At 40.1% G+C, this 23,356-nt stretch overlaps 1 protein-coding gene across 2 annotated transcripts; it reads right to left on the bottom strand.

Annotated features, from left to right (window-relative positions):
• Window positions 1-1,688: 1,688 nt before the first annotated feature.
• Window positions 1,689-19,377, bottom strand: si:ch211-236l14.4 (SITS-binding protein). Of its 2 annotated transcripts, XM_049722615.2 has the most exons (11): window positions 19,033-19,373; window positions 18,317-18,767; window positions 16,320-16,491; window positions 9,530-9,737; window positions 8,724-8,874; window positions 6,378-6,575; window positions 6,025-6,293; window positions 5,808-5,944; window positions 4,846-4,967; window positions 3,121-3,300; window positions 1,689-3,048 (listed from the first exon to the last, which is right to left on the bottom strand). In XM_049722615.2, the coding sequence occupies exons 1-11, from the start codon at window positions 19,080-19,082 to the stop codon at window positions 2,875-2,877; spliced, it is 2,112 nt and encodes a 703-aa protein (XP_049578572.1). In that variant the 5' UTR covers window positions 19,083-19,373; the 3' UTR covers window positions 1,689-2,874. The 2 variants fall into 2 exon arrangements, with proteins under 2 accessions (XP_049578572.1, XP_049578573.1); XM_049722616.2 differs by lacking the exon at window positions 1,689-3,048 and having other exon boundaries at window positions 3,152-3,300; window positions 5,812-5,944; window positions 19,033-19,377.
• Between the last annotated feature and the right edge of the window lie 3,979 nt (window positions 19,378-23,356).

The following is a 23,356-nucleotide window of genomic DNA, read 5'->3' as shown; positions in this document are numbered from 1 at the left end:
ATTAAGGCACAGAGAGTCTGCTCAGTCTGTAGAGCAAATAACAAAGCACTACCTGCAGTTCATACTTCAACATACCACAGCATTTCTGCAACGCATTAGGAGTCGAAACTGTAAAGCTCCTCAGGTGAATGGCTCGCGTGGGAAACATCACAGTTTGTCCATTGTACATTCATTTTTTTAGGAGAGATTAAGACATCAACGTGTTGAACTAAGACATTGGGTGATTGGATAAATTTCAGGAGACCTGAGGGTTGATGCAGTAAACGGATCCGTTTCAGAAAATGTAAGCGCTAAAGCATTCTATCCATCTGTATCTCCACATCATTTCAATAAAAGCCAAACAAATACTATTGAATAAGAAGTGTAAAGCGCCGTCTCATTGTGCAAAGTGATTACGTATAGGTTTGAATACGATTGCACATGAATAAGAATATACAAATCACTGCAGAACATACATTATCGGCAGAGTATTTAGTCCAGATAAAAAATAAAATAAAAAAATGACTGTCCTGAAGAAATGGATGTGATGTCAAGAGCAGGTCAATAACACTGTGCGGTAAAACTACATGGAAATGCAATTAGTAATAAGGGCCAGTGATTTCCCGCTATTATTGTTTCAGTTGCAATGGATAACAGACAAATCAATGAGGATGCTACATGTCTCCATGATTGATGTACACACAACCCTATTAATACTTAGCCGACCCAACTTATGTACATCCACAGCAAGGCAATATATAAGCATAATGCTCTACAGTACAACAGAAATGACAATGGCCAGATGGCAGAAGACACTTACTAATACAATTACTGGAAGCAAGAGGATTTCAGTGCTTCTTGATGAAACATATTTTGATACAAACATTCCTTCCTTTTTTTTCTTTTTTTTTAATTCCCCCACAGTACTCATCGTATGTTTCACCTGTACAATATAGTTGAGATAGCCTGACGATGATTGACAATGATGAATGATGAAAATTCTCACTTTTGATTCCGTGCCACTGGAAACATATACCGTAATTTCCGGACTATAAGCCGCGACTTTTTTCCAAAATTTTGAACCCTGCGGCTTATAGTCAGGTGCGGCTTATATAAGATTTTTTTCGTGATTTTTGTGATGACTTGATCACTTTTATACACTCGTAAAATGGCTGTGGACCACTGTTGTGCGGTATCTTGAAGAAAAAAAACAACAACAAAAATACTATTTTGAAACACTACTATGGCTGCTGCTTATTCTGGCTGTGTTGCTTGTGACTATTATGAGCTTTAGTAGTAATGCACGCTAGGTGACCTGCGTCAAAGGGATCTAAACCCTTTCTCTTAGAGATTACACAAAGCAGTGGCGCTGTTTGGACCATCTGCATTGTATTAAAACCCAATCAATCAGCATTTAAATTCAATTCTTCTGACATTTTGCTCACCAAAAACAAGTTGTAATGAATGTGAACTTTTAATGCATTTTATTCAGAAGGTTACTTTGAACTCTGAGGCTTAAATGGCGGCCAGGCGTATTTATGGATTTTTACGGCTTTCTGTGTACTGTCTTTCTTTATAAAAAACTCATGTGCACGTGCGGCTTATAGTCCGGTGCGGCTTATGTAAGAAAAAAAATAAAATATCCCTGAATTTTAGCTGGTGCGGCTTATAGTCCGGTGCGGCTTATAGTCCGGAAATTACGGTATATATTCTAATTTACCGGGATGGTGAATTTTGAGTTATCAAGTAACCATTAACCATCAAATTTCACTTCGTGTAATAAATCATAATGACTTATTTTCACTTTCCGAGTTGAACTACTGAAATAATCATGTGATTTATTCGATGCACTATCAAAAATTCATCAAAGTAGGCATCTCTCAGTATGATACAGCTCAGTTCGATACCACCACAACTGCAATAAAGTAAAGATTTTTTTTCTTTTTAATTCCAGACCTTTTGATCGCCCTTATTTAATTGTGGACAAGTACAGCAGATCGAGTTTGATTATTTTGTGCATCTTTATGCTCTCCCACTACTGTGATGTTGTTAAGGGCCTCAACACAACATCGAGCAACTTAAAAATATACAAATACGAAAGATGGCCATTAAAAGCCCTCGCTGCAGCATATTAGAAACATGTTCAAAGGAAGTGAAAATGTTACAATTATCAGTGACTTGGCCTCATTTTCATGTGGCCTACAGTACTACAGGACATTCATAGGTCAACAGAGTGGTACACTGATCTAATACCATTACTGTGTATTAATAGTAAGGGGTTATACGTACTTTGTCCGTTGAGTCCGAAAAACAGTGACAATTTGAGGGTGAGGTACATTCATTCAAACATTAGCCCTGTGGCTCAAGAAATTCAAGTAAAAGCCTTCTTTCAAAATGTGTGAGCAAGCATTGTGTCTTCCTGTAAGCTCTCGTTCCCTCAATTAAGCCCATTCATTTCATTTCACTTCATTTGGTCTTCTTGAGAGATATTTCAAGCAACAAGGGTCTTGCTTTGCTCCTCCTTGTCAATAGAGACAGCAGCAGCTAATAAATGTATAGACTGTAGAAAAAAAAATGTATGTAAACGCACAGATTTCTCCAGAACTTACATACAAAGAAGCTGAACAAAAACAAAATCAAATTAAAATCAGCTAAGAGGTAAAACTGATTAACAGTCTTTAAAAAAAAAAAAAGGAAGAAAATACACCTAAAGGAAAACAAAATTAGAAATCATGTTGAACTGTAAAGTGCAAGTATAAAGATATATTTTTACAAGTTGTCTCAATTCATGGCATTGAGGCAGGGTGAATGGTCTCTTGTGGAAAGAGTGCAAGTTTAAAACAGCACGTGTTTCAAAAATGATAGCAGACAGTAACAGGATGAGTCACCTGTCACTCATCTTCGCCGTAAGAAGACACCCACCGCCTCTAAAGGCACAGGGTAGTCCTGCAGGAGCGTCCCTCCATCAAACACCTGAGCATTTTGACTGTCCTGCCATTGGAAGCCCCCGTCAGGTAAGTAAATGTCCCTCTTCACTGCTCCCCTCTCCACCACTGGTGCCACCAGAACCTACAACGTGCACAAAAAGGATCTGATGTGTGGATCAATGCACTGCGGGATGAAATTATAATAGAGGGTTACCTCGTCTCCAATGAGGAACTGGTCATCGATGGTGAAGGTCACTGGATCCTCTGGACTGAGCCACCACAGGGGCCGATAGATGGGGCTTCCCGTCTCCTGCCATTCTTCGGCATACTTTTCTATGAGTGGTACCACATCCCTCTGGTGCTTTGTTATGTATACCCGTGTTAAGTTTAGCACCTGAGTAACAGACGAAGAAGAATATAATTGTACGGGACCCCTCCCAAAAACTATATATATATATACATATATATATATAAAACTGCATTTATTTTAATTATTATCCTTTGTGAGTTTTTCTCGTGACCATGTGTGAATTTGTCACTTTGAGCAGTAGACGTTCACACAGGCCTTCAATGTTGACTTTGTGGTTTTGACAAGGTTCAAGTTGTTCTTCCTGCTCCATCTGGGAAATTTACTTGAGCATTCCATTAAGGGTCACATCGTCTCCAGTATCCAATGACAAAAACAATAGTTGATGGGCCATTAATAAACAGATTTTAAAAAGATGGAGAACTTTTGTAGGAATTTGCTGGGTTTCATTTGAGCGTTCTCAATGATAAGCCAGGTGGTTTGTGTTGGTATGATATTTGACAACAGTTTGCTTCCAACATGACAATGAGTCGCACTTGACCTTCTTGGCTTGAATGTTCACCAAGAAGTAGTCTGTTCTTCTCTAAGCTATCACCTCCGCCTCACCTCACCTCACCTCACCTCAACTTCATGAGTTGGAAAGTGAAAATGGAAAACACTGACTAACTTCCCAAAAGGTCTATTTTTATCTGTGACATTGCAACACAAGTCATAACCAATATAATTTGATGTCTCCGGGAGATACATAAAAAAGTTGATTATCATGCTTGTCACGTACTCATGATTAACTAGCACAAAAAAAGCCATGTTCTTTTCTGAGTGTTGTGCTTGAAATTCATTATTATTCCTGATCCGATGGCGCTCCAGAGTGTGGGAGAGCTATGAATCCAGAGCAGGCATTATAATTCAGAACAGATGGACCTCTAAACCACAGGTGATGTTGGGAGGGGGGCCTGTCGATCACTCCTAATGCGTACATGCGCCACGCCAGGAAGAAGACGTGTTGCGGTGTGGGTTCTTGCTCTTGACAAACATTGAATGTTGTCTGTTCAGGACACTTGAACCCAGGTCTACATTGTGAGAAGTCACCGGATTCTCTGAGACTTTAGGACATGTTTTGATGCCATGCGATGAACAGCAGGAGGGATCAAATAGATAAAGTAATCCTCCTTTCGGGGGCAAAGCCTGGAGCATCTTCTCATGGGAACCGACAGGCACAGCAAAGGAGAGGCCGTTTGCTCACTCAACACCTTGTGTAGTCTCTTACATTCCCATCAGCAGTCTGCCATTGTGTGAGATCAGCCGAGGAAATATTCCACTCCATATTTCCATTTAAGAACATCACACAGATAGGAAGAATATTCTCACAGGGGAGTCTCTCTCTGAATGATTCCAACTCCTCTTTTAATGTTAGTGTTTGTTTTGCGCATAATAATGCTGACCGCCACAGTTTTGCCGGATTCTTCACAATGAAACATTGAATATTATGCATACCGCAACTAATGCGTGAATCTAAGATTAGAACTTTAAGGTTTGTCAGGCCTTGAGCTGAATAATAACCGGCTTGAGGTAAAAATCCTGTCCAGTCTGACATTGAGTTAACAGGCGAAAAAAAAAAAAAAAAGTCTTTACCCAGTCCTCTCCGCAGACCCATGGGGGTGTATGGAAACTGATTACCGGGAGGAAGGACACAATCTCCAACCAACGAATGTACAACTCCTCATCTGTGACCATGTCTCCAGATAGAGATCCACCTGTTTGGACAAACAGATGCAGGGGATTTGTATCATGTACAGTGACTGTAAAAGTGAAATTACTACAAGCAAACAATACATTTATTCTAACAGATTGAATTTGGGGGTGAAAAAACTGCAAAATAAACAGACTATAATATTATATGGAGTACATGCATGCTTTGGCATATGTGTAGTATGAATCTGGCAGTTGTAGCTGAATGCCATCATGGACTAAGTAGTTGATGCTAAGTAGTACAAAAGTAGAAGATAGGTTTTCTTGGGATTTATATCACTATGAAGTGATTTTGTTCTGCTGTTGTCCAGGATATGTTGTGGTATCCTTGAGAGGAAAGTAGGTCATTTTAAAGTAACGTTAACATTTCCATGTGTTGTTATGCTGCGTCAACATGCTGCAGTGTGCTGCACTGATACGTTTGAATGAGCTACTACATGAATATGGCTTTGTCAACATTGAATGAAAATAAATCACTGCATACTGTAAGTGCACTCGATTTACAATTTTGATCAAATTAGATTTTTCATTTAGTGGACTATGACTTATGTGAAGTTTGCATGTTTCTCGCTTTTTTGGAATGGGTTTTCGCATGTGCATTTTAGTTTAACTGAAGAAAATGTGTCTACAATAAATGACTGCTTGTCTATATGTTCTCTGAGATTGATTACAACAAATACATGCTTCTCTTGAGGAAAGGTTAACTCAAATTGGCTCCAGCTCACTCATTACCCTGACATGGCCAAGGATGGACTTTACCTGCGCTCACCTTGTCCATTTTCTCTGGAAAATCTGACATTTCTTTCAGTTTGAATCGACAACTGACCTATAAGATGCAGTATTACCTACTGCATCGGGAATGAGGAAGTTGTATCCCAGCACAGTGTGGTGCAGCAGACAAGGTATGATCCCCTTCAGACCCATTGGGCTCCAGTCAGACTGCAGAGGAGTCATCCTGAGAAACACTGGTTTGTGGCTAGACCTGAGGAACAAACAAGGTTACAATAAGAAGAACTCTCATTTAGAAAAACATAGGTCGTAAACAAATTGAACATAGTGTACCTTGTCCCCGCTGACATGATAGTGGAGTCTCCAATTCTGGCGGCCACATCAGCCAGTAGGCTGATGTATGTGTCCCCACCTAGAGCCTCTGGTGACCGCAGGGCCTGCTCCTCAAAGAGATTCTTCTCACCCCCTTCCAGCAGGATATACTCCATTCCCAAATGGGCCTGTATGGCTCCAACTCTGTCCAGGAACCAGCTCACGGCGCCAGGGTTTGTGACATTCAGCTTTACGCAGAATTTCCCTCGCCACTGAGTCATCAAAGGGACCTTTCGAATGGAAACGCATCGACAACATTATCATCTACGAGCCTCAAAGGAGATGAGAATAGCCACACACATGTTCCCACTCACCAACTGTCCATGTGGTGCGGAGGGGAGACTAAGCCAGAAGGCCTCAGTACCATCCATAAGAGATGTATGGAACTGCGTGGTGTCCACGCTCAGGAAAGGGGACAGAGTGACGGAAATGTTAAGAAGCTTCACAAGTGGGAGGTCGGTGCTGCGTCTTTTAGACGCCCCCCTCTTCCTGCTATTGAGGTAGTCCTGGTCCTATGGAGGGATAAGCACACTTAAGACATACAGGTACATTCATACAAAAACATCTATTCCTTGCGCAGGTTTTGCAACAAATTGTTGGACAATTTCATACTTTCAACAGACCATTTTGAGTTGGGCCTCTTTAAGTGCCCTGGCTCAAAGTTCATAAAGGCATCTTTTGGTTGACCTTAACATGGAAGAACTTCCTTCCCATTAAAAACCTTTGGGAGACCCAAATGTCAAACATTGGTGAAGTCTGAACTCTCTTTTGAATGAAAGAGTGAAAAAAGTCCAACAGACTTGGGAGCCAAGAAGAAAGTCTCCCTGGAAGCAACCAAGAAGCAGCTGTAATTTATATCCCATTCATCAATAAAGAAGAGGTGTCACAATATTTCTATCCAGAAGAGTCAGTCCGACCTGATTTCACAATATTTTAATAGTAATTTTACAAACAGCCAACATCTTCAGATGTCCCCAATCGATGTTTGGCTTCATATTTGTATGTCTCCCAATTTGTATTGCAAGACTGCAGTTGTGTCAAATGACTTTAGCCAGAACCATTTAAAACCTACAATAATCCTTTGGAATGTTCATGTAATGTCAGATAATATTTCTAGATTACCTAATGGTGTGATTTAACAACACAAAAGGTTAAGACCAGGTTGTGTGAAACAGCAATGGGAAGAAAATAGACGTATTATGCAATTCATTTTCGCAAGTCAATTTTTCTGGCACACTTTTCTTTAATAATTTGCGTGTACAAATGAATTTCTACGCAAACACTAAACCAGTTGAACTGCACATTTCAGTCATTAAATTTAGAAATGACGCAAAATGGTTACATGACCAACATTTCCTTATGCCAACAGTAGTATAATGTGGGTTTTTTTCTCCATAAAACTGCTATGAAAAGAAACGACCTGTGATTGATCATTTCAGAATAGCAATAAAACTGGAGGTAACTAAAAGAATCATTGTTGCCCGTCTCGGTGCTGTCAAATTATTGCAATAATCAACACTGCATGCTTGGCTCAGACTTTATGATAGGAACGTAACTGGTGTTTTATATCTTCAATGTACCAGACAAGCATTTTGTTGTGTTGGGTACAGGAAATTTCTTAACAAGGTAATGGATTATTCCCCTTCTATACTGTCCTGCTCCGACACATTCTGCACTAGTAATGGGCTCACATTCTAAGGTGGCATGTGTGTGTTTGGTCAAATGCTTGAGCTTGCACTGCTTTTATGAACCCTGCTTACAAATAACATAAATCCATTTGAGTCTGTGGAAGAACTGTGTAGAGGCAGGTTCGGCCCGATGCCCACTTAATAGTTAAGAAAATATGCTCAAGCTGTATTGACGCTTGTGGTTCATTTATTTCTAAATGAAATGCATCGTGTTAGACCAGCTGTTTACCTGGTGCCATTGTGGTCTGATTTCTTTGAAAACGTAGTACGTGAATCTCTTGCTTTTCTTGTTCCAAGGTCCCAGCACAGCACTGAGCTCGGGTGTCAGGATCTCACTATTACATGAACTTCTTTCCTCATCCATTGTTCCTGTTACATTCCCTGCGAGCAATCTGATTATCTCGTCTGTTTTTTTTTTTTAATCTGGTATTGATTTTGATACAAGTGAGAGAGATCCTGCTGATATTGTTTTTTTGGGGGAGTATCAAAAAAACCTTCACAGAAAGATATTGGATGCAATTGTTCAATCTGATAAAGATTTAATCTAATAAAAATTTTGATTGACACCGTCCGCTAAATCTGAATCCAACATGAATTCAATATCAGTTGTTTTCTGCACTGTGAAACTTCACTACATTGTGATGAGAGGTGCTTACAATATACTCATGTATTGTAGGTACTATAGGAACTTCAAAATCACATTGCGTTAGAGCAGTAAGACATGCCACGAACTATGTCCTGACCGGATAAATTCTACCCTGAGTTGTCCAAATAGACATTTTGTTTTTGATGATCCAAAGCCAAAATGCATATAAAAAACAGTTTGATTTGGATCAAATGAAAATTAATAGCTATTTAGAACAACAAAGAAGAGATGGGAAGCCTTTCTGTACTTTTCTAGGTGGGATGCAATTTCGCCTAACCGAATAAAGCTTGGAGTCAGGCTAACTGTAGTGATTGAAGATCATGTACCATTTCAGAAAGGAGGTTGGTGGAATGTTCATTAAGGCTGATGATGCCATCCCCTAGCTGGTGTCTTCTAAGACGATTAGAGAAGGTCCTCAGCTCCCTCTCCACCTTCAGCCCTGAATCCACATTGCTGAGGAGCTTCCAGGATGGGAGCCTGTGGGACACATTGACACACAAGCAGTTTGTACAGTGAGAATTTTTGAACCATGAGTATATGAAGAGTATGCAGGGGTACACCGCTTATATTTATACATATGCAAGGATCTGTATGGACATACATATATAATTATAATTATTCTATTAGTATATTTCAAACAATGTATCTTTCATTAATATAATAGAGTCAACGTAGACATGTTTTTTTCATTGCCCCAATTAAATTAATTTCAGCATTGTTTCTTCCAAAGTAGATTAACATGTTTGATCTAACTTATTAAAATTTTTGAAGAACTTACGGCAAAAAAAATGGTTCTTGTTTACTACCAGAACACAATTGTCATCTCCGTTCTCAACCAGGTAGTCAAAATTATCCCAAACTGACTTTAATAGTTGACTAGCATTAGCATTAGTCACAATTTTGTGACTCGTCAGATGCCTCTCACTGAAAAATTGGTCAAATCACACAAGCGTTGTTCTTCCTTCAGCATTGACAACGTGTCCAATTTTTTATCAAGAATTATGTTGAACCCAAGTACATTGAAGGTAGAGCAGCCTGACAAAATGGATTGGCTTCGAGTTCTGATTGTCCACTCTAGCAATCTATTATCTTTTCTCTTTGAGAAGGCCTCATCTTCCTCCAAAGCACTTACCACAGCGCCGTAAGGTCGGGTATCTCCCGAGTGAGCTGGGAGAGCTGCTGCATTGCTTCTTGGTGTACAGCCTTCACATTGTTGGCCACACAAACAGTGTATTGCAAGGGCAGAAGTGTCATACTGGGCAGTGATTGCAAGCAGAATTGTTGTCTGCTCTCCAAGCCCAGCTGCAGAGGGATGTCTGGAGACACCAGCACTGCAACACCTGCATGGCGAAAAACGGGAGAAAGACTCATACGCTCACATATTTCATCGATATTTTAAATCAAAAAACAAAATGAAAACACATATTAAGAAATAAAGTGGAAATATGACCATTCACACTTACATTCTCACCTATGGGCAATTTAGAGCCGCACTGTAAGGCCCGAGCTGAGATTTCCACTTAGGGTCATGCATGGGGGCATTTCAATAGGATTCAAGTGCGCACTTTGACAAGACAATTCCAAAACCTTCATTTTGTTGTTTTCTAGAACGCCATTCGGAAGTTGACTTTGGTGTCTTTTGAATGTGCTTTTTTAGATTATTTGGCCAAATTCACTTCAGGTTCTCTTTAAGTCATTTAATGATTGAACAGGGCTGGTTGAACTCAGGCTTGGGAGTGGTGAGTGAAAAGGAACTCAGCTTTCTCAAAAAAAAATTTATTAATTCATGAAAAAATAAGACAGTCACCATGGACTCATATTTTCTATTTTCTGCAGTCACATTATGGAGCATATGCTGATGCATGTTACTAGAGATATGTCAGCTGTTCTCGGATGATGAATAGACCAATGCTATTGACTGAGCCACCCCCGGAGAGCAATTCAATCGGGCTCACCCGACATGTCATCCTGTCACTAGATTGCATAAAATATCCAGGGGCTGAATGGTACCTGGATCCAGATTTGGGAAGAAATCCCCCCTGGACACTATCCCTTGGTTCATTGGGAGCATGCCTACATTTCCACCATACACAATAATGAAGTTTAAAAGGGAAACCAGTCCTCGTGGATAGAGCAAAATACAGTATAACAAATGAAAATTGATTCATCAAGATCTGTGATGTCCACAAATGTCTTGAAAAGTGCTTTCTGAATGAAACAGGAATAAGACAATGGCATACTGTCAGTTCCAGCATGTGTTCTTGTACACTGCATGCAGCTTTCCGGGGAGTATGTCAAATACAAATTAAATGAGATAAAAAAAGAATTGTGTCTGCAGATGTACGTGCCCTGCAAGGAATGTCTCTTTGGTCTCCAGTTACCCCCTCTACCCTTGCCGGTTCCCTACCGTTGACTGACTCATGGCTTTTTATCACCATCGGCTCTTTTTTCTTACTGCCGTGTGTTGTGGTTCTCTCTGTTCTCAGACAGATTCAAGCAGTTACCTAATGTGTGATTTCCATAATCTTGCCACAAGTAGCCAAAGCGGGATTTGGAGTTGAGTTGTTAAACAGATTAAAATGTAAGAGTGTTTTCCGGCGCCGGCAGACCGTCTGAGAACTCAGGCTGGGAGCTTGGCTGCCCTCTTTAGTTTCAATAGGTGCACTGTTCCCAGGCAGGCAGGAACCAGAAGCAGGCAACACACAGTTTCTAATCGGATTCATAGTTTTACAGATCTCAAGGCATGCAAAAGTCGAGTGAGGAGCTTCGACCTCAGTTGGGCACCTCTCATATGTTTGCAACGGATAATGTCAAAGAGATAACCGTATCACTGAAGCTTCCTTCCCTTCCCACGCAGGGTATCGGGTCACCCTCTAACTCCTTCTCACATCTACCTCAATGCAGACTGCTGTGGAGATTTTTTTTTTTTTTTTAATTCAAAAGGTTTCTTGAGGCAAAGCCGGAACGGTTCGACCAGCTGAGAAAAGTGGGACAGTGGAGAAAATGTTACAGCTTTATGGAAGGATGGAGGCGGAATGCAGGCAGTGGAAAAAGAGGCGACCGGCGTACACCAGACACCCAGTAGCCTTGTGCAACGATGTGCAGCTACGGCACGCTGCACCAGTGTTTTTTACCCGAGTGCACGCGAGGTGGAAAGTGTTTGCAAGCGCGGCTTCTTGAGTCATATTTAATTTTTATGGGAAATGACATTGTGGGGCCTCACGGAAACTTGACAAGCTAATCAATAGAGGCTGTATGATTTCTTCCTATTTTGACCACAAGACTCCAATACAATGTTACTCCCTCAAAGAATAGTACGGTGAGCACCTATTAAGTCGTCAATCAAAAAGAGCTACAACCTGCGATTTATATTAGTGTGGTTGTGTAGAACCCAAACACACATAGCCCTGAATGAACAGGATCCCTCGATCGCAGCCAAGAGTGGGACGCTGGTGGTTATTTCAAGAAAGGGAAGCAGGTTTGGATCCTTGGGTTGCAGCCAAGGTGGTGTGCCCCAAGAGTTGGAGGGGAAGCAAATGGGGCGGGGGCTATTTTTAGAACAATTCCTTAAACACGCCAAGCTTCCCTTGAATATTTTCCACCGTCCCTCAGAAGAAAATGACACGCCTGACAGACTGTTTGCGTGCCTTCAAATCTGCAGGTAATAGTGGCAAATTCCTCAAATCTGGGAAAACATCCAACTACCCAAATCATCTTTTCACACACAATTAAGAGTGACCAACATTCTATTTCATGGGGCGCTCATTTCCTTAAGGGCTTTGGAATCATAAAATAATCTGTTCTTCTTCCATGCTTGACCCCATGCAGCTTGCGAGGGGTCAACACAAATTCAAGGTGGCGTGTGGACCCTACAACAGCACTGCCGACTGACTGCTTTGGACCAGATGGCGCTTTACCTTGTCACAGCTCAATGCATAGTGTGTAATGCGCAACACCTGTGCCTGCTAAAAAACCCGACTGGGATTATAAAATGCACTTTGAAATATGAAAGAACACGTGTGTGCTCAGCATGGATTCCCTTACAATGGAAACTTCGTCTCTTTGCCCAACCTCAACAAATTGATGGCCACATAACTTGGATAACTTTCCAAGTCTTACGTTTCCAAACCCACTTATGGAAGAAGAAGTGACAAACTTAATGACCTTACACTCGGCTCTGTTCCGATCATTAATCTGTTTTAGCGTTTAAAATGTGAGAGATTTTGGTCTCCTAAAGTGCGATCACTCAAGTTGCATAAAGCAAATGTCTTCAGTGATATGAAAACCCTTCCCAGTAATATTTTTTCCTTTCGTTTGATCTCAGCTGAGGATTCATCATGAAGTTAATGTAATATTTTGCTTCCTGGATTTTGGAATAGATGCCAGGAATTATTTTAGAAAAGAAGCAAAATTCAGAGCCCAGTAGTGCATATATGTTTATACGTAAATCAAAATGTATTTCTTCATTTGTTTTGCTTATTGCCCATGATGGAAAGTTTTCGGTGGGATCATGGAAAATTGTCTTACAGCAGCCCTCGCATATATAGGAGATGACAGCTAGCAATGAAGCACTGGCTGGCTAAATGAGTCATTCTTCAAGTGTTTAGCATCTCTTCAGTGGGCAGCTGCTCAGTGACCTTCTGAATGACACGAAGCATTTGCTTAGTTAGTTACCCTCCTTGTCAAACGGCATTATATTAGCCTTTATAGTGTCGATAAAATATGTCCTTGGGCTTAGTAGCAAGACAAGAAAACAATACAATGAAATGTCAAAAGTGGAATATTCCAGAAGTCATAACATTTCAGTTTACATTGTAACCATGCGGCCTCGAATAAGAACAGTGACCACACAGGGCGGATCTGGGTAGTTTGTGTGTAGAACTGGTACTACTGGAAAGGGGTTTTATTTGTCACCAGACACCAACAATGTCAATGACAACGGGCATCAACATACCTTTGCACGGTACTGGCTACAACACATCCTTACAAATCAATTCAAAGTGCCGCATCAGGACAAACCTTTGTGAAATATAGACTTAATCCTGTAGAACTTTGTGGCACTTCTGCTGCCTCATGGCATGCTTATTTTTGAATGGATAAAGACAGGTGGATCTATAAGTTGTACAGTTGGTGACACTATCAAATGTCACACCCGTAGTCTACTGCATAGCATCTTTCTTGTGTCTCTGCTTCGTCCATCCACTTTACAGAATTGTGCCCCTTCATTTGGTTTCTTTATTTTTGTCTGTTGCTCACTTATTTTTTTATTTTTATTTTTTGCTATAGTTAACTGATCCTCAAGTCACTTTTAGGTTGTCAGGCACGCTTTCGTCTTCCTGCACTGCATTGCATTGAAAATATCTTTCACAGTGACAGTCTTGCCAATAGAGACAAGCCTCACAGCAACACAGCTTCTCACATGCTCAACGGATGACAAAAAACTCAAAGCTGAGTCCATGTTTGTTTTTCTCACTTAACAACATTTTAACTTGGGGATTTGTGCCCAGAGGCCATCATCACCTTTCCCAGTTAAACGATTAAGACAGATTGGAGTTTTTAATGTTTTGTTACTAGAACGTTGCCCTTTCTGAGATCAAACAAACAAAACAAAACAAATAACCACCATTAGTTGTTTTCTATCAAACTGTGAAGGAGACAAATCACAAATTAGCTCTGCACATACACAACAGTTTACTATTATTATTATTCTATTATTATTATTCTATTATTATTATTATTGTTATTATTACTACTATTAGTATTAGTATTATTATATTTATTATTAGTAGTAGTAGTATTAGTAGTATCATCATTATTCAGTCTGTCTCAAGTCAGCTAGAATAGGCTGCAGGGTCTTTGTAAAACTGAGTAGAGCACTGAGCATAAGTGTAGGAAATGGATGGACGCTTAATGAGTGCATTTTTAATGGGCAGGTAATGAGGCAAAGAGGCAGGGGATGTAATATTACTGACTATATGGTAGAAAGGCTCTTATGAATGGCCCATCAATATTTCAGTTCCGCTTGATGGGGCCCATTTGAGGTCAAATATTGGAGCCCAGTGTTCAAAATAAACCTGGCCAAGCAGCATTTCCATGTTATGTGGCACACGATTGGAATAAGCTTCCCAATTACGCCTTTGTCATTACAGTTAAAATTGAGTCTTTGATTATTTTATACTAAATTTCATTTTAATTTAACATTAATTACATTTGGCACTTCGATTTTCTTGCACTTTGACCCTGTGCTTGATTATTGCCATAACTAAATAAACATAAATAAATAAATAAAATGTATTGAAATCTGAGTTCAAAGTCTCAGGTTGCTTCAGAGAACACTCCACAGAATACTCACACATTTAAATGAGTCATGATTGGGCAAAATTATTGCTCATTGCATTTGTTTGAGTTTCCGGTCGGACAATTTAAAATATTTTATATTGATGTTCCATTCATCGTTACGGCGACCTTGGTAAAGATTAAGAACTCCAAATTATTTTGTCAAGAGCATTTCTAAAAACAATTTCAATAAAGTTCTTATGAACATATTGGTCCCGTTGCCTTCCTAGATCTGTGAGTGGTTACTTAGTGACATTCAAACAACTGTTAATGGGATGTTGTCTGGTGTTTTTATACCCTCTGCAAAGCTAAACTGAGAAACAAAGGCTTACAGGGTTGCCCTCTTTAAAGTTGGAGAGGGGAGGTAAGGCATGTGACCCCTTCTGCAGTGCACCATTGTATTACATAACAGCCCAAAAGTATATGTGCATGCATGCATTCATGTATACTTTGTCTTCAGTGTGCATACGTGAAGCCAGAAAAATGTTCGTGTCTCTATTGTTTTTTGCGACGTGTTTACTAACTATTCGACTTGTCAAAATTCCTATGAATGACCAAATACGATAAAAGCACAACGGAAATAGAAACAGTGAAGTGCTTTTTTTTTTTTTTTTTTTTTTTAACATGGCTGCAATGTCTCCCATCTTTGAAGATGTTTTGGTATGGAACACAATATCAGACCAGCCTGTTGAAGCAATACCATTAATTACTTTGTAAAGCAACTACCGTAAATTTCGGACTATAAGTATACAGTGCTGAAAAAAAGGTGCCATCCATTGAACAACTTTAACTTGATTTTTGTCACATTAGGCTGCAGTTGGCTACACAAAAAACTCTTCAGTCATTCAATCCCTATGATCCTTCAACACCTAACTTCACCAGTGTAAATTGCATTTAATCAAATACTGGGAATGGTAGACACGCATCCAGCAGTAGTTGACAACTATGAGCAGCAGTTTGAATGTGACACTTTACATCCATTGTTTTTTTTTTTTTTTTTTTTTTAACCACCATTAGAACAAGTCTCACATGCACCACACGTTCTTCATCAGTGGCCCACTGTGAAATGTAACACCTCTAAAGTAAAAGGGCTCCCATCCAACCTATTCGTTTAATAAACAAAAAGCAATTCCCCCCATTTCTCTAAGAATTGATCTAAGATGGAGACGCTTGCTTGCTTCTCTTTGCTTTTCTTTGCTTCTCTTAATCTCTAAATTATTAAACCAACATGCCAAAGACAGTATTGTCTTTCAATCTATTTATGGGCCACCTCCCTATCCAGTGGGTTATATTTTGGGGGTGCTTTTTCCGGGAGCTACTCCCAAGAATTTTCTACACTTGCACACAAACAACCAAGTTAATAATGAAGGGTTGGGGAGGGGGCGGTGGTGGAGTAAACGTAAAATCCTCAGGGGGATTCCCTCATACCCTGGGATTGACACCACAGTTTTTGTGGCCCTTGAGGTGGGGTCACATTTCTAAACAGCACCATGATGTACAAAACGCTGCATCACTGTAAAGGTTTGAGTCCAAGTGCGCCAGCAACATGTTGATTGACTGAAATGACTTAAAATATGAGCTCTTACCTGATGAGCCGAGGAAGTATCGCTCCAGAGCTGAGCCGAAACCTGAGGGATTCTCCTTGAGATCGCTGACAACAAAGGGCTGCACAGTGGCATTTTGATCATTAATGGGCCACGTCTGACCGTTCACACTGGCGCCGCCGTACCAGGATACGTTCGTCATGGAGAAGCAGTCCTGAGAGGCCAAAAGCGTTGTCAAGTATGAAAATTCAACAACAAAAAATGATGCTCAAGGAACTTGTGGGTTGAAGACACAAACAAATATTTTTGTACTTAAGTTGAGAATTAAAAAAGATACCTACGGTAAATTTCAGTAGGATATGCAAATTCTGGGCTCAGCTACGTAATGGAATAAATGCAGAAGTCCCATTTCTTAAAAATGCTTGTCTTATTCATAAAGTTACAAATATTATTATAGTATATGTAGATGGATTTATATTTATATACATATTTATCGGTATATTTACAGTCATATGCAAAAGTTTGGGCACCCCTGATCAAACGAATTAAATAATATTGAATTGAATGAAATGAATTGATGCATCTGCCTACTTTTATTTAGGTAATGATTGCACACTTTCTGTAAATCGCATAAACTTTACATCACTTCTCAAATATCACTGTTTTTGTCTGCTACATGATATATTTAACTGAAATTGCTGATCCGAACAACCACTGATTTATAAAGAAACATTTTAAAAATGATCAGGGGTGCCCAAACTTTTGCATACGACTGTACATGTTTTTGCCGCCATATGTATCTTTCTCATTCTCTCTTTCTCTCTTCTCTCTCTCACTATACATATAGTGTATGTACAATATCACAATGTATTGTAAGGTTTGTGTTGTTTTATTTATATATATATATATATATATATATATATATATATATATATATATATATATATATATATATATATATATATATATATATATATATATATATATATATATACTGTATACTGTACATACAATATTTGCAAACTTCATTATTGTAATGTAATACAACTGACTGTACCGAGTCATGTCATGCAACCAAAGCTGTTTTTTGTCAAATGAATAATAATCAAAACGAATCCTTTTTATCTTTGTAATGCTTGTTTTTGTCCCCCTGTGACAAACACACAGTTAAGTCTGAGCCCTATTCAAGACTTTTAGGAGGGCTGCCAAGTGGTCAGCTGAGTGGCACCCGGCAGGATTTTGGAAATTGTGTGTTTGGAATGATTTTCTGAGCCACATGACAGAGAGTTATGGTGGGGACAGATTAACCTCGCCAAGCATCCCAATAGTGAAATGTGTTTGAGAATTAAGCCAGGGGAAAGTCCAGTATGTGCCCTTCTTGTCAAAAACATGTTTTGATACAGCATGCTTGAAGTGTTAACTCCGTATACGTATTCAAATAAAGGGTTTGAAAAATTATAAGAATGGATTGTGGTTGACGAGACTTCATGTTTTATAATATAGTAATATGTAATAATGTGTGTGCATTTAAAACAGAAGACAAAAAAACTGCTTTTACAAAGATTTATAATAATAATATAAATATAAAGATGATAATGCTCAATTGTGACTGATTACCAGTGGTATATTATTTGTGTAATAATACAGTATTGTAAATAATACTTCATGTGGAATTTACTGTGGTGTGCGACTGCACCACATCAGACCAGAGTGCTTTTTAGAATTTTGCTTACCATAACAATAGTTCAATAGTAGTTTAGGAACTACTATATTGCAATATATTTCAACTTTTTCTTATTGATTAGTGGTTATTTGTTAAGATTAGCTTAACAGTTTTTCCCAAACTTGTTTCATCTTTAGCGTTACTCTGCAATTCCCACATGTGCAGGTAGACTATTTGTATTATTTTTTATATTTAAAATGTATGCTTTGTTTCAATGAAAAAATATTTTCTTTTCACGCATGCATGCACGTTAAATAGGATGCACAAAAATAATGTTATTCCAAATGAGCACAAATTAGAGTGAAGGGAAGCTTACCTTGAGCTGCACATGGCACTGCACCGGAGTCCAGGTCATGCTGTAGCACTCGGTCCCGGTGTCCTCGTTCACATCCAGGGAGATTTTGATCTCAGCTACTGCGTCCCACGTGTAGCAGAACTCGGTCTTGTTGAGCCAGCACAAGTTCCTCACAAATGGGACCTCCAGGTCAGGGTTGCCCACGTTCTCGACGTCTATCTCCACGTAGGTCTTGTCCTCGGTTAGCGTCTGGATGACCAGCGAGTGGGTTCTTCTCTCCCAGATCAGTCCGCTCAAAGTCCCCTTAAGGATCCAGTTCTTGTTGGGCTGGTCCACCACTTGCCAGTAAATGATCCCAATCGTCATTACAAAGAAGACGGCCACCCCGAGACACGCAATCGCTCCTTTCCACGTCTCGTTCATCTCCTTCAAGCCTGTGTCCCATGTTACCTCCGGAATGGGGCTAGGGTTCCTATTTCGAGCGTGAGGCATGTTGTTTTTGAGATCAGCAAAAAATCAAACACCAAGAAATACTGTAGGAAGCTCTGTGTGCCAAACGACTCTGTTGCTGCTTCATCATGCCATCACGGTGTAAGTGTATATATTTTTTGTCGTTTAGTTTATCTGCTCACGCCCTACACCGTGTGGCACTTTGTCAATTGGACCAGCAATAGAGACATGCCATGTGAAGAAATCGGTGTGGGTAGCAAAACAACAGGAATGGATGGTTGACTTACCACATAGCGCCGCTGTTTTTTAAAAAAAATCTCGATTTTTCAATGTGCATTGGCTGCAGTAAAGTGGTGAGCTGCCCCAAGCTGAGTTTGGCAGCAGTGCCCACGAATAGCCCAAAGACGCGCTCTCGTTTGCCCCGCACTGTCTGACGTAACGCCGCGCTCTTTCTTCACATGAAAGCTGGAGAGAGGGATTTGGTGGGGGGATCGGGAGGGTTTGCCAAAGCAGTGGAGCTTCCAGTGTGGACGCAGCGGCCAAGGTCGACTCGGAAAGAGAGAGACCCCCCATGCGTAGCCCTGCACTATCTGTGCGCTCTGCGTGCGTAAAGGGTCTGCAGTGCAAGCAGTGCATCTAGACAGAGGCGCGTTCGGGTGCGTGGTCGCAGGCGTCAAGCGGGAATTGACACCTCTGGACACTTTCCATACCTTCACCACATTTGATCTTGTGGTATTTTGTATTTTCTTGGAGAGCAGAGAAGGAAGTTAGCCCGACAAATCTAAATCTGTGCTGAAATAGTTCACATTGGTGGCATAGTCAAGTAATAAGTAAGCATATTTTATGTACAAAAAAATACATACAAAGTATCTATCTATCTATCTATCTATCTATCTATCTATCTATCTATCTATCTATCTATCTATCTATCTATCTATCTATCTATCTATCTATCTATCTATCTATCTATCTATCTATCTATCTATCTATCTATCTATCTATCTATCTATCTATCTATCTCCCTCCTTCCCTCCATCCATCCGTCTGTATGAGCAAATAGTTTAAGTTTGATATGATCGTGCTATTTAGGTCACAAAAATCACATTTACCATTTCCAAAGCAATTCAAAGATGAACATCTTGTAAATGAAAAAATAGAATTGAAATAAGTTTGTGTTCATGATCAATCAATGTTTATCATAGACACGAGATTTGTTGCGTGGCTCTGGTTTTGTGTTTGTTGGATGGACACTTGTCAGCAATAATGTTGTTTATTTGTTCCTTAAATCAGGCGGTGGCGGTGTGATTGGTCCAAGGTGGCAATCGTTGGTATTTGGACTGTCGACGTCCATTGTGTCTGGAGTCACAGTGTCAACATGGTGCCACTGAACCACACTTTGACACATGCAGCTCGATAGTATATGGGTGCCTTAAATCAGTGCATGTTTAGTGCCTGTGCAGTACACAAGCTTACAAAACTTAAGTGCTTCGTCAGCATTGTGCAAACAAAATGACACAACTCACACTCACTGAGATGTTCTTGCTATTTGTCACCGAACAGGTAATTAATCATTATAATGCCAATGACAGTAATAAAAAGACCAACAGGGCTTTTGCAGTGTTGTTATGTTTGTGGGTGAAGGTCTTCTACGGTGGCACACCAGATGTCCTAAGAGGTGCTGGCTGACATACCTTAAAGATCAGTTGCTCTTGTCTCTGTTTATGTATGTCAGACCCCCCTTGGCTCCTAATCCATCACATAACTTTGTCAGGGGCAGAAGTACGGAATAATGCATTCAAGCATGCGTGCCTGCTCTAGTTCAACTTGGGTAGTGCAGTGGTCAGGCTCCTGGGTTAGAGGTCAGGCTTATGAATTCAACGGAACATCCAGGGGAGAGGAGGGGGCGGGGGGGTCTGAATATACACACCATCTCGCTTCCCCCCTCCCCACCATTTCCATCCCTTGTAGCTATAAATAGGCAGAGAACTGTTGAGTGGCATGCATCCACTCCCTTAGAGAGTGTGAACATGGGACATGAAAAAACAGCAATCAGTCCTGCAGCAGCCATTTCGTTTACCACTTAATTAGTGTTGATAGTTGAGGGGCAAGGGAAAAATAATGGTTTGTTATGATGTTTGTGTTACTGTGTTTGTGCAAATCATAGCTGTGCCAAAACATACGACAATCACAATACCAACATTATGTTGATAACACATTTTGTTTGCAACATTCTTTAAGATGATGTAATGTGCTAGGATGTATATATTAAATAATTACATTCTCCTATTAAACACATTTTATCTCAAATTGGGACATTTTAAAGGTACAATGCCATTGAAATATTTTTTTTCCACTGGTCAAACTGAGTCAGTTCGGGCGCAAATCTGGCGCAAAGTCTCTTTGACTGTGCGCATGGGTGGAGGTTTCTTTCTTTTGGTATTTTGCTAGACTCTGCACTGGTAAAATTGGGTGTAACCTGGTGTTTGCACTACGGCCTTGTGGGATGGAAGTAGACTTTTCCTGACCAATCGTCACGGTATTCCTCATTTACTACATCAGGACGGTCAGAGCGCATACCTGAGTACCACGTGCCCAATATTATGGAAACAAAAAAAATGGAGACACAGAGTACAAACCACCAAGCTCACACGCCCACACGCGCGCGCACACACACGAAGTGTTTTTAAAATACTGTTTTTATTTTTTCAAGATGATGATGCTGCTATGAGTGAAATAAATGATGTTCACCATGCATGTCCGCGGAGCGCCGATTTGTCTGTCTGCGACATCAGAATTATTTTAGACCACCTGTGCTGCAAAATAAAACTAATTTCAGGGAGTAGAAAATTGAGTCTACTTTTTGCAACCAAATATCCAGATGTGCTAGTGGGCGGGGCATGACCAAATTCACAAACTGTACCAGCGATTGGTTTGATGGGGAGTGAGTCGCATTGGTGCGCATTTCTAAGGCGGGGCAAACCTGAACTATGTTAAAGGAACGACGGACGTGACGTAGGGAAAAAAAAAATCTCCAAATCAATAAATGCTTACAATGCCGTCGGCTGCTGGAGTTTTGATGACTCTGTATTTGTAGTTATTTAAAACTAATGCTGAATTAAACTAGGCAGGGCCAAGAAGGGCTCGGCCCCCTCAAATAAATGTTGTGCCCCCTCAAATTAAATCCCCGAAAATATATTTCATATATTGTTATTATCTCATGCCTCTCTCCTCTGCTCCACTTCTTAATGTTTTGCTTGCCCCCTCAAATATAAAATATATCAAGTTGGTTCTCGTGTCATGTTTCTCGCCTCTGCTTCATCTCCCCTATGGTAAAAGGTGCTGGAGCACAATGCCCCCTCAAGATTTGTGGCTCTCCCCTCATACACACCTGTCTCCTACCTGCCCAGCGTTGTGCGCGAACGATACGTCACAAGTAACCAAATTTGATTTGTTTGAGCAAAGCAAATAAAATCAAAATATTACTACTTTTGCCTGCGGTGTGAATGTAGCCAAAGATGTTCTATTTTAGAAGCAAACTGACTTCAAGGGAGGGCACACTATGCACTGCAACCTCTCCGTCTACACGTTGGGAACTTTATTTTACAACTTCCCTTTATTTTCTCTACTGGATATTCAATACCAACAATATGTCCCCAGTTGCTTTTAAGATGGGAAATTTCCAAGCGCCCACTCTTGGCGGGTCGACACTGTTGTGGACCAGTCTGTTTCCATCTAGCTACTTTCTCCTTCTATGTCCAGTCACATAAACAGCTGCTTTCCAATGCCCCAGACCTAAACCTTCATTGCAGTGCTCTCTCTCTCTCTCTCTCTAAATGATTACTCTCTCAACTACCACACAGCGTGTGTTTGCAGCGTGAGAGGCCTCATGTGCATGCGTTTTAGTGTTACATACCCTGCCCTTTATCAGGCCATTAAACACATTATGACACTTGCAATACTGATCTCTCAGCAAAACGTTTAAAATGGAGGCTAATTCTGAAGTTGCTCTCAAACACTTGCAACAGACTATGTGGCTTTTCTGCGTGTGCAACAAAAAGTGAGCTTTAACTATGAAGTGTCTGTGATACTTAAGCTCAATGGAATCTAGTTGTTGTTTTTCACTGTTATATTTGATCACTCTTGGTTGCAATGAAAATTTAGAGCGACAAATACATGAGTTCTATTCAGGCATTGGTCGAAAGTGTCAACCGAGATTGGAAATTTTTATTTTGACATTGGACTTTTGCTACTTCAAATAGGTACAAAGGTAAATCCCATTTGTAAAAACTGGTCCATTACTTTTTGAACAAGCCGACTTACTGATACTTGGCATTACAGTCAGAAACTTGCAGCTAAACTAACAGAGACGATTAGGATGTCAACCCAAATAGCAAGCAGCGCGTCCGTTTCACTCAACGGGCTTCTCTTAAAGAAGTGGGACAATGGCTCCCTCTGCTGCTGTCTCTTTAGGCGTACATGTACTCGCTGAGTGATCAAGTAATTAAGTCTATGGTTTCAACAATCTTAATTAAAAATACAATATTACATTGCAAACGTGCAAAAAACATGGGACTTTCACAAAAAATCCAGCTTGAAATTTGTCAGAACAGG

Source organism: Syngnathus scovelli, chromosome 6 (genome assembly GCF_024217435.2).
Source record: "Syngnathus scovelli strain Florida chromosome 6, RoL_Ssco_1.2, whole genome shotgun sequence".
Classification (NCBI taxonomy): domain Eukaryota; kingdom Metazoa; phylum Chordata; class Actinopteri; order Syngnathiformes; family Syngnathidae; genus Syngnathus; species Syngnathus scovelli.
Note: the sequence above shows the minus strand (reverse complement) of the source record. Positions and strands in the feature narration are given on the sequence as shown.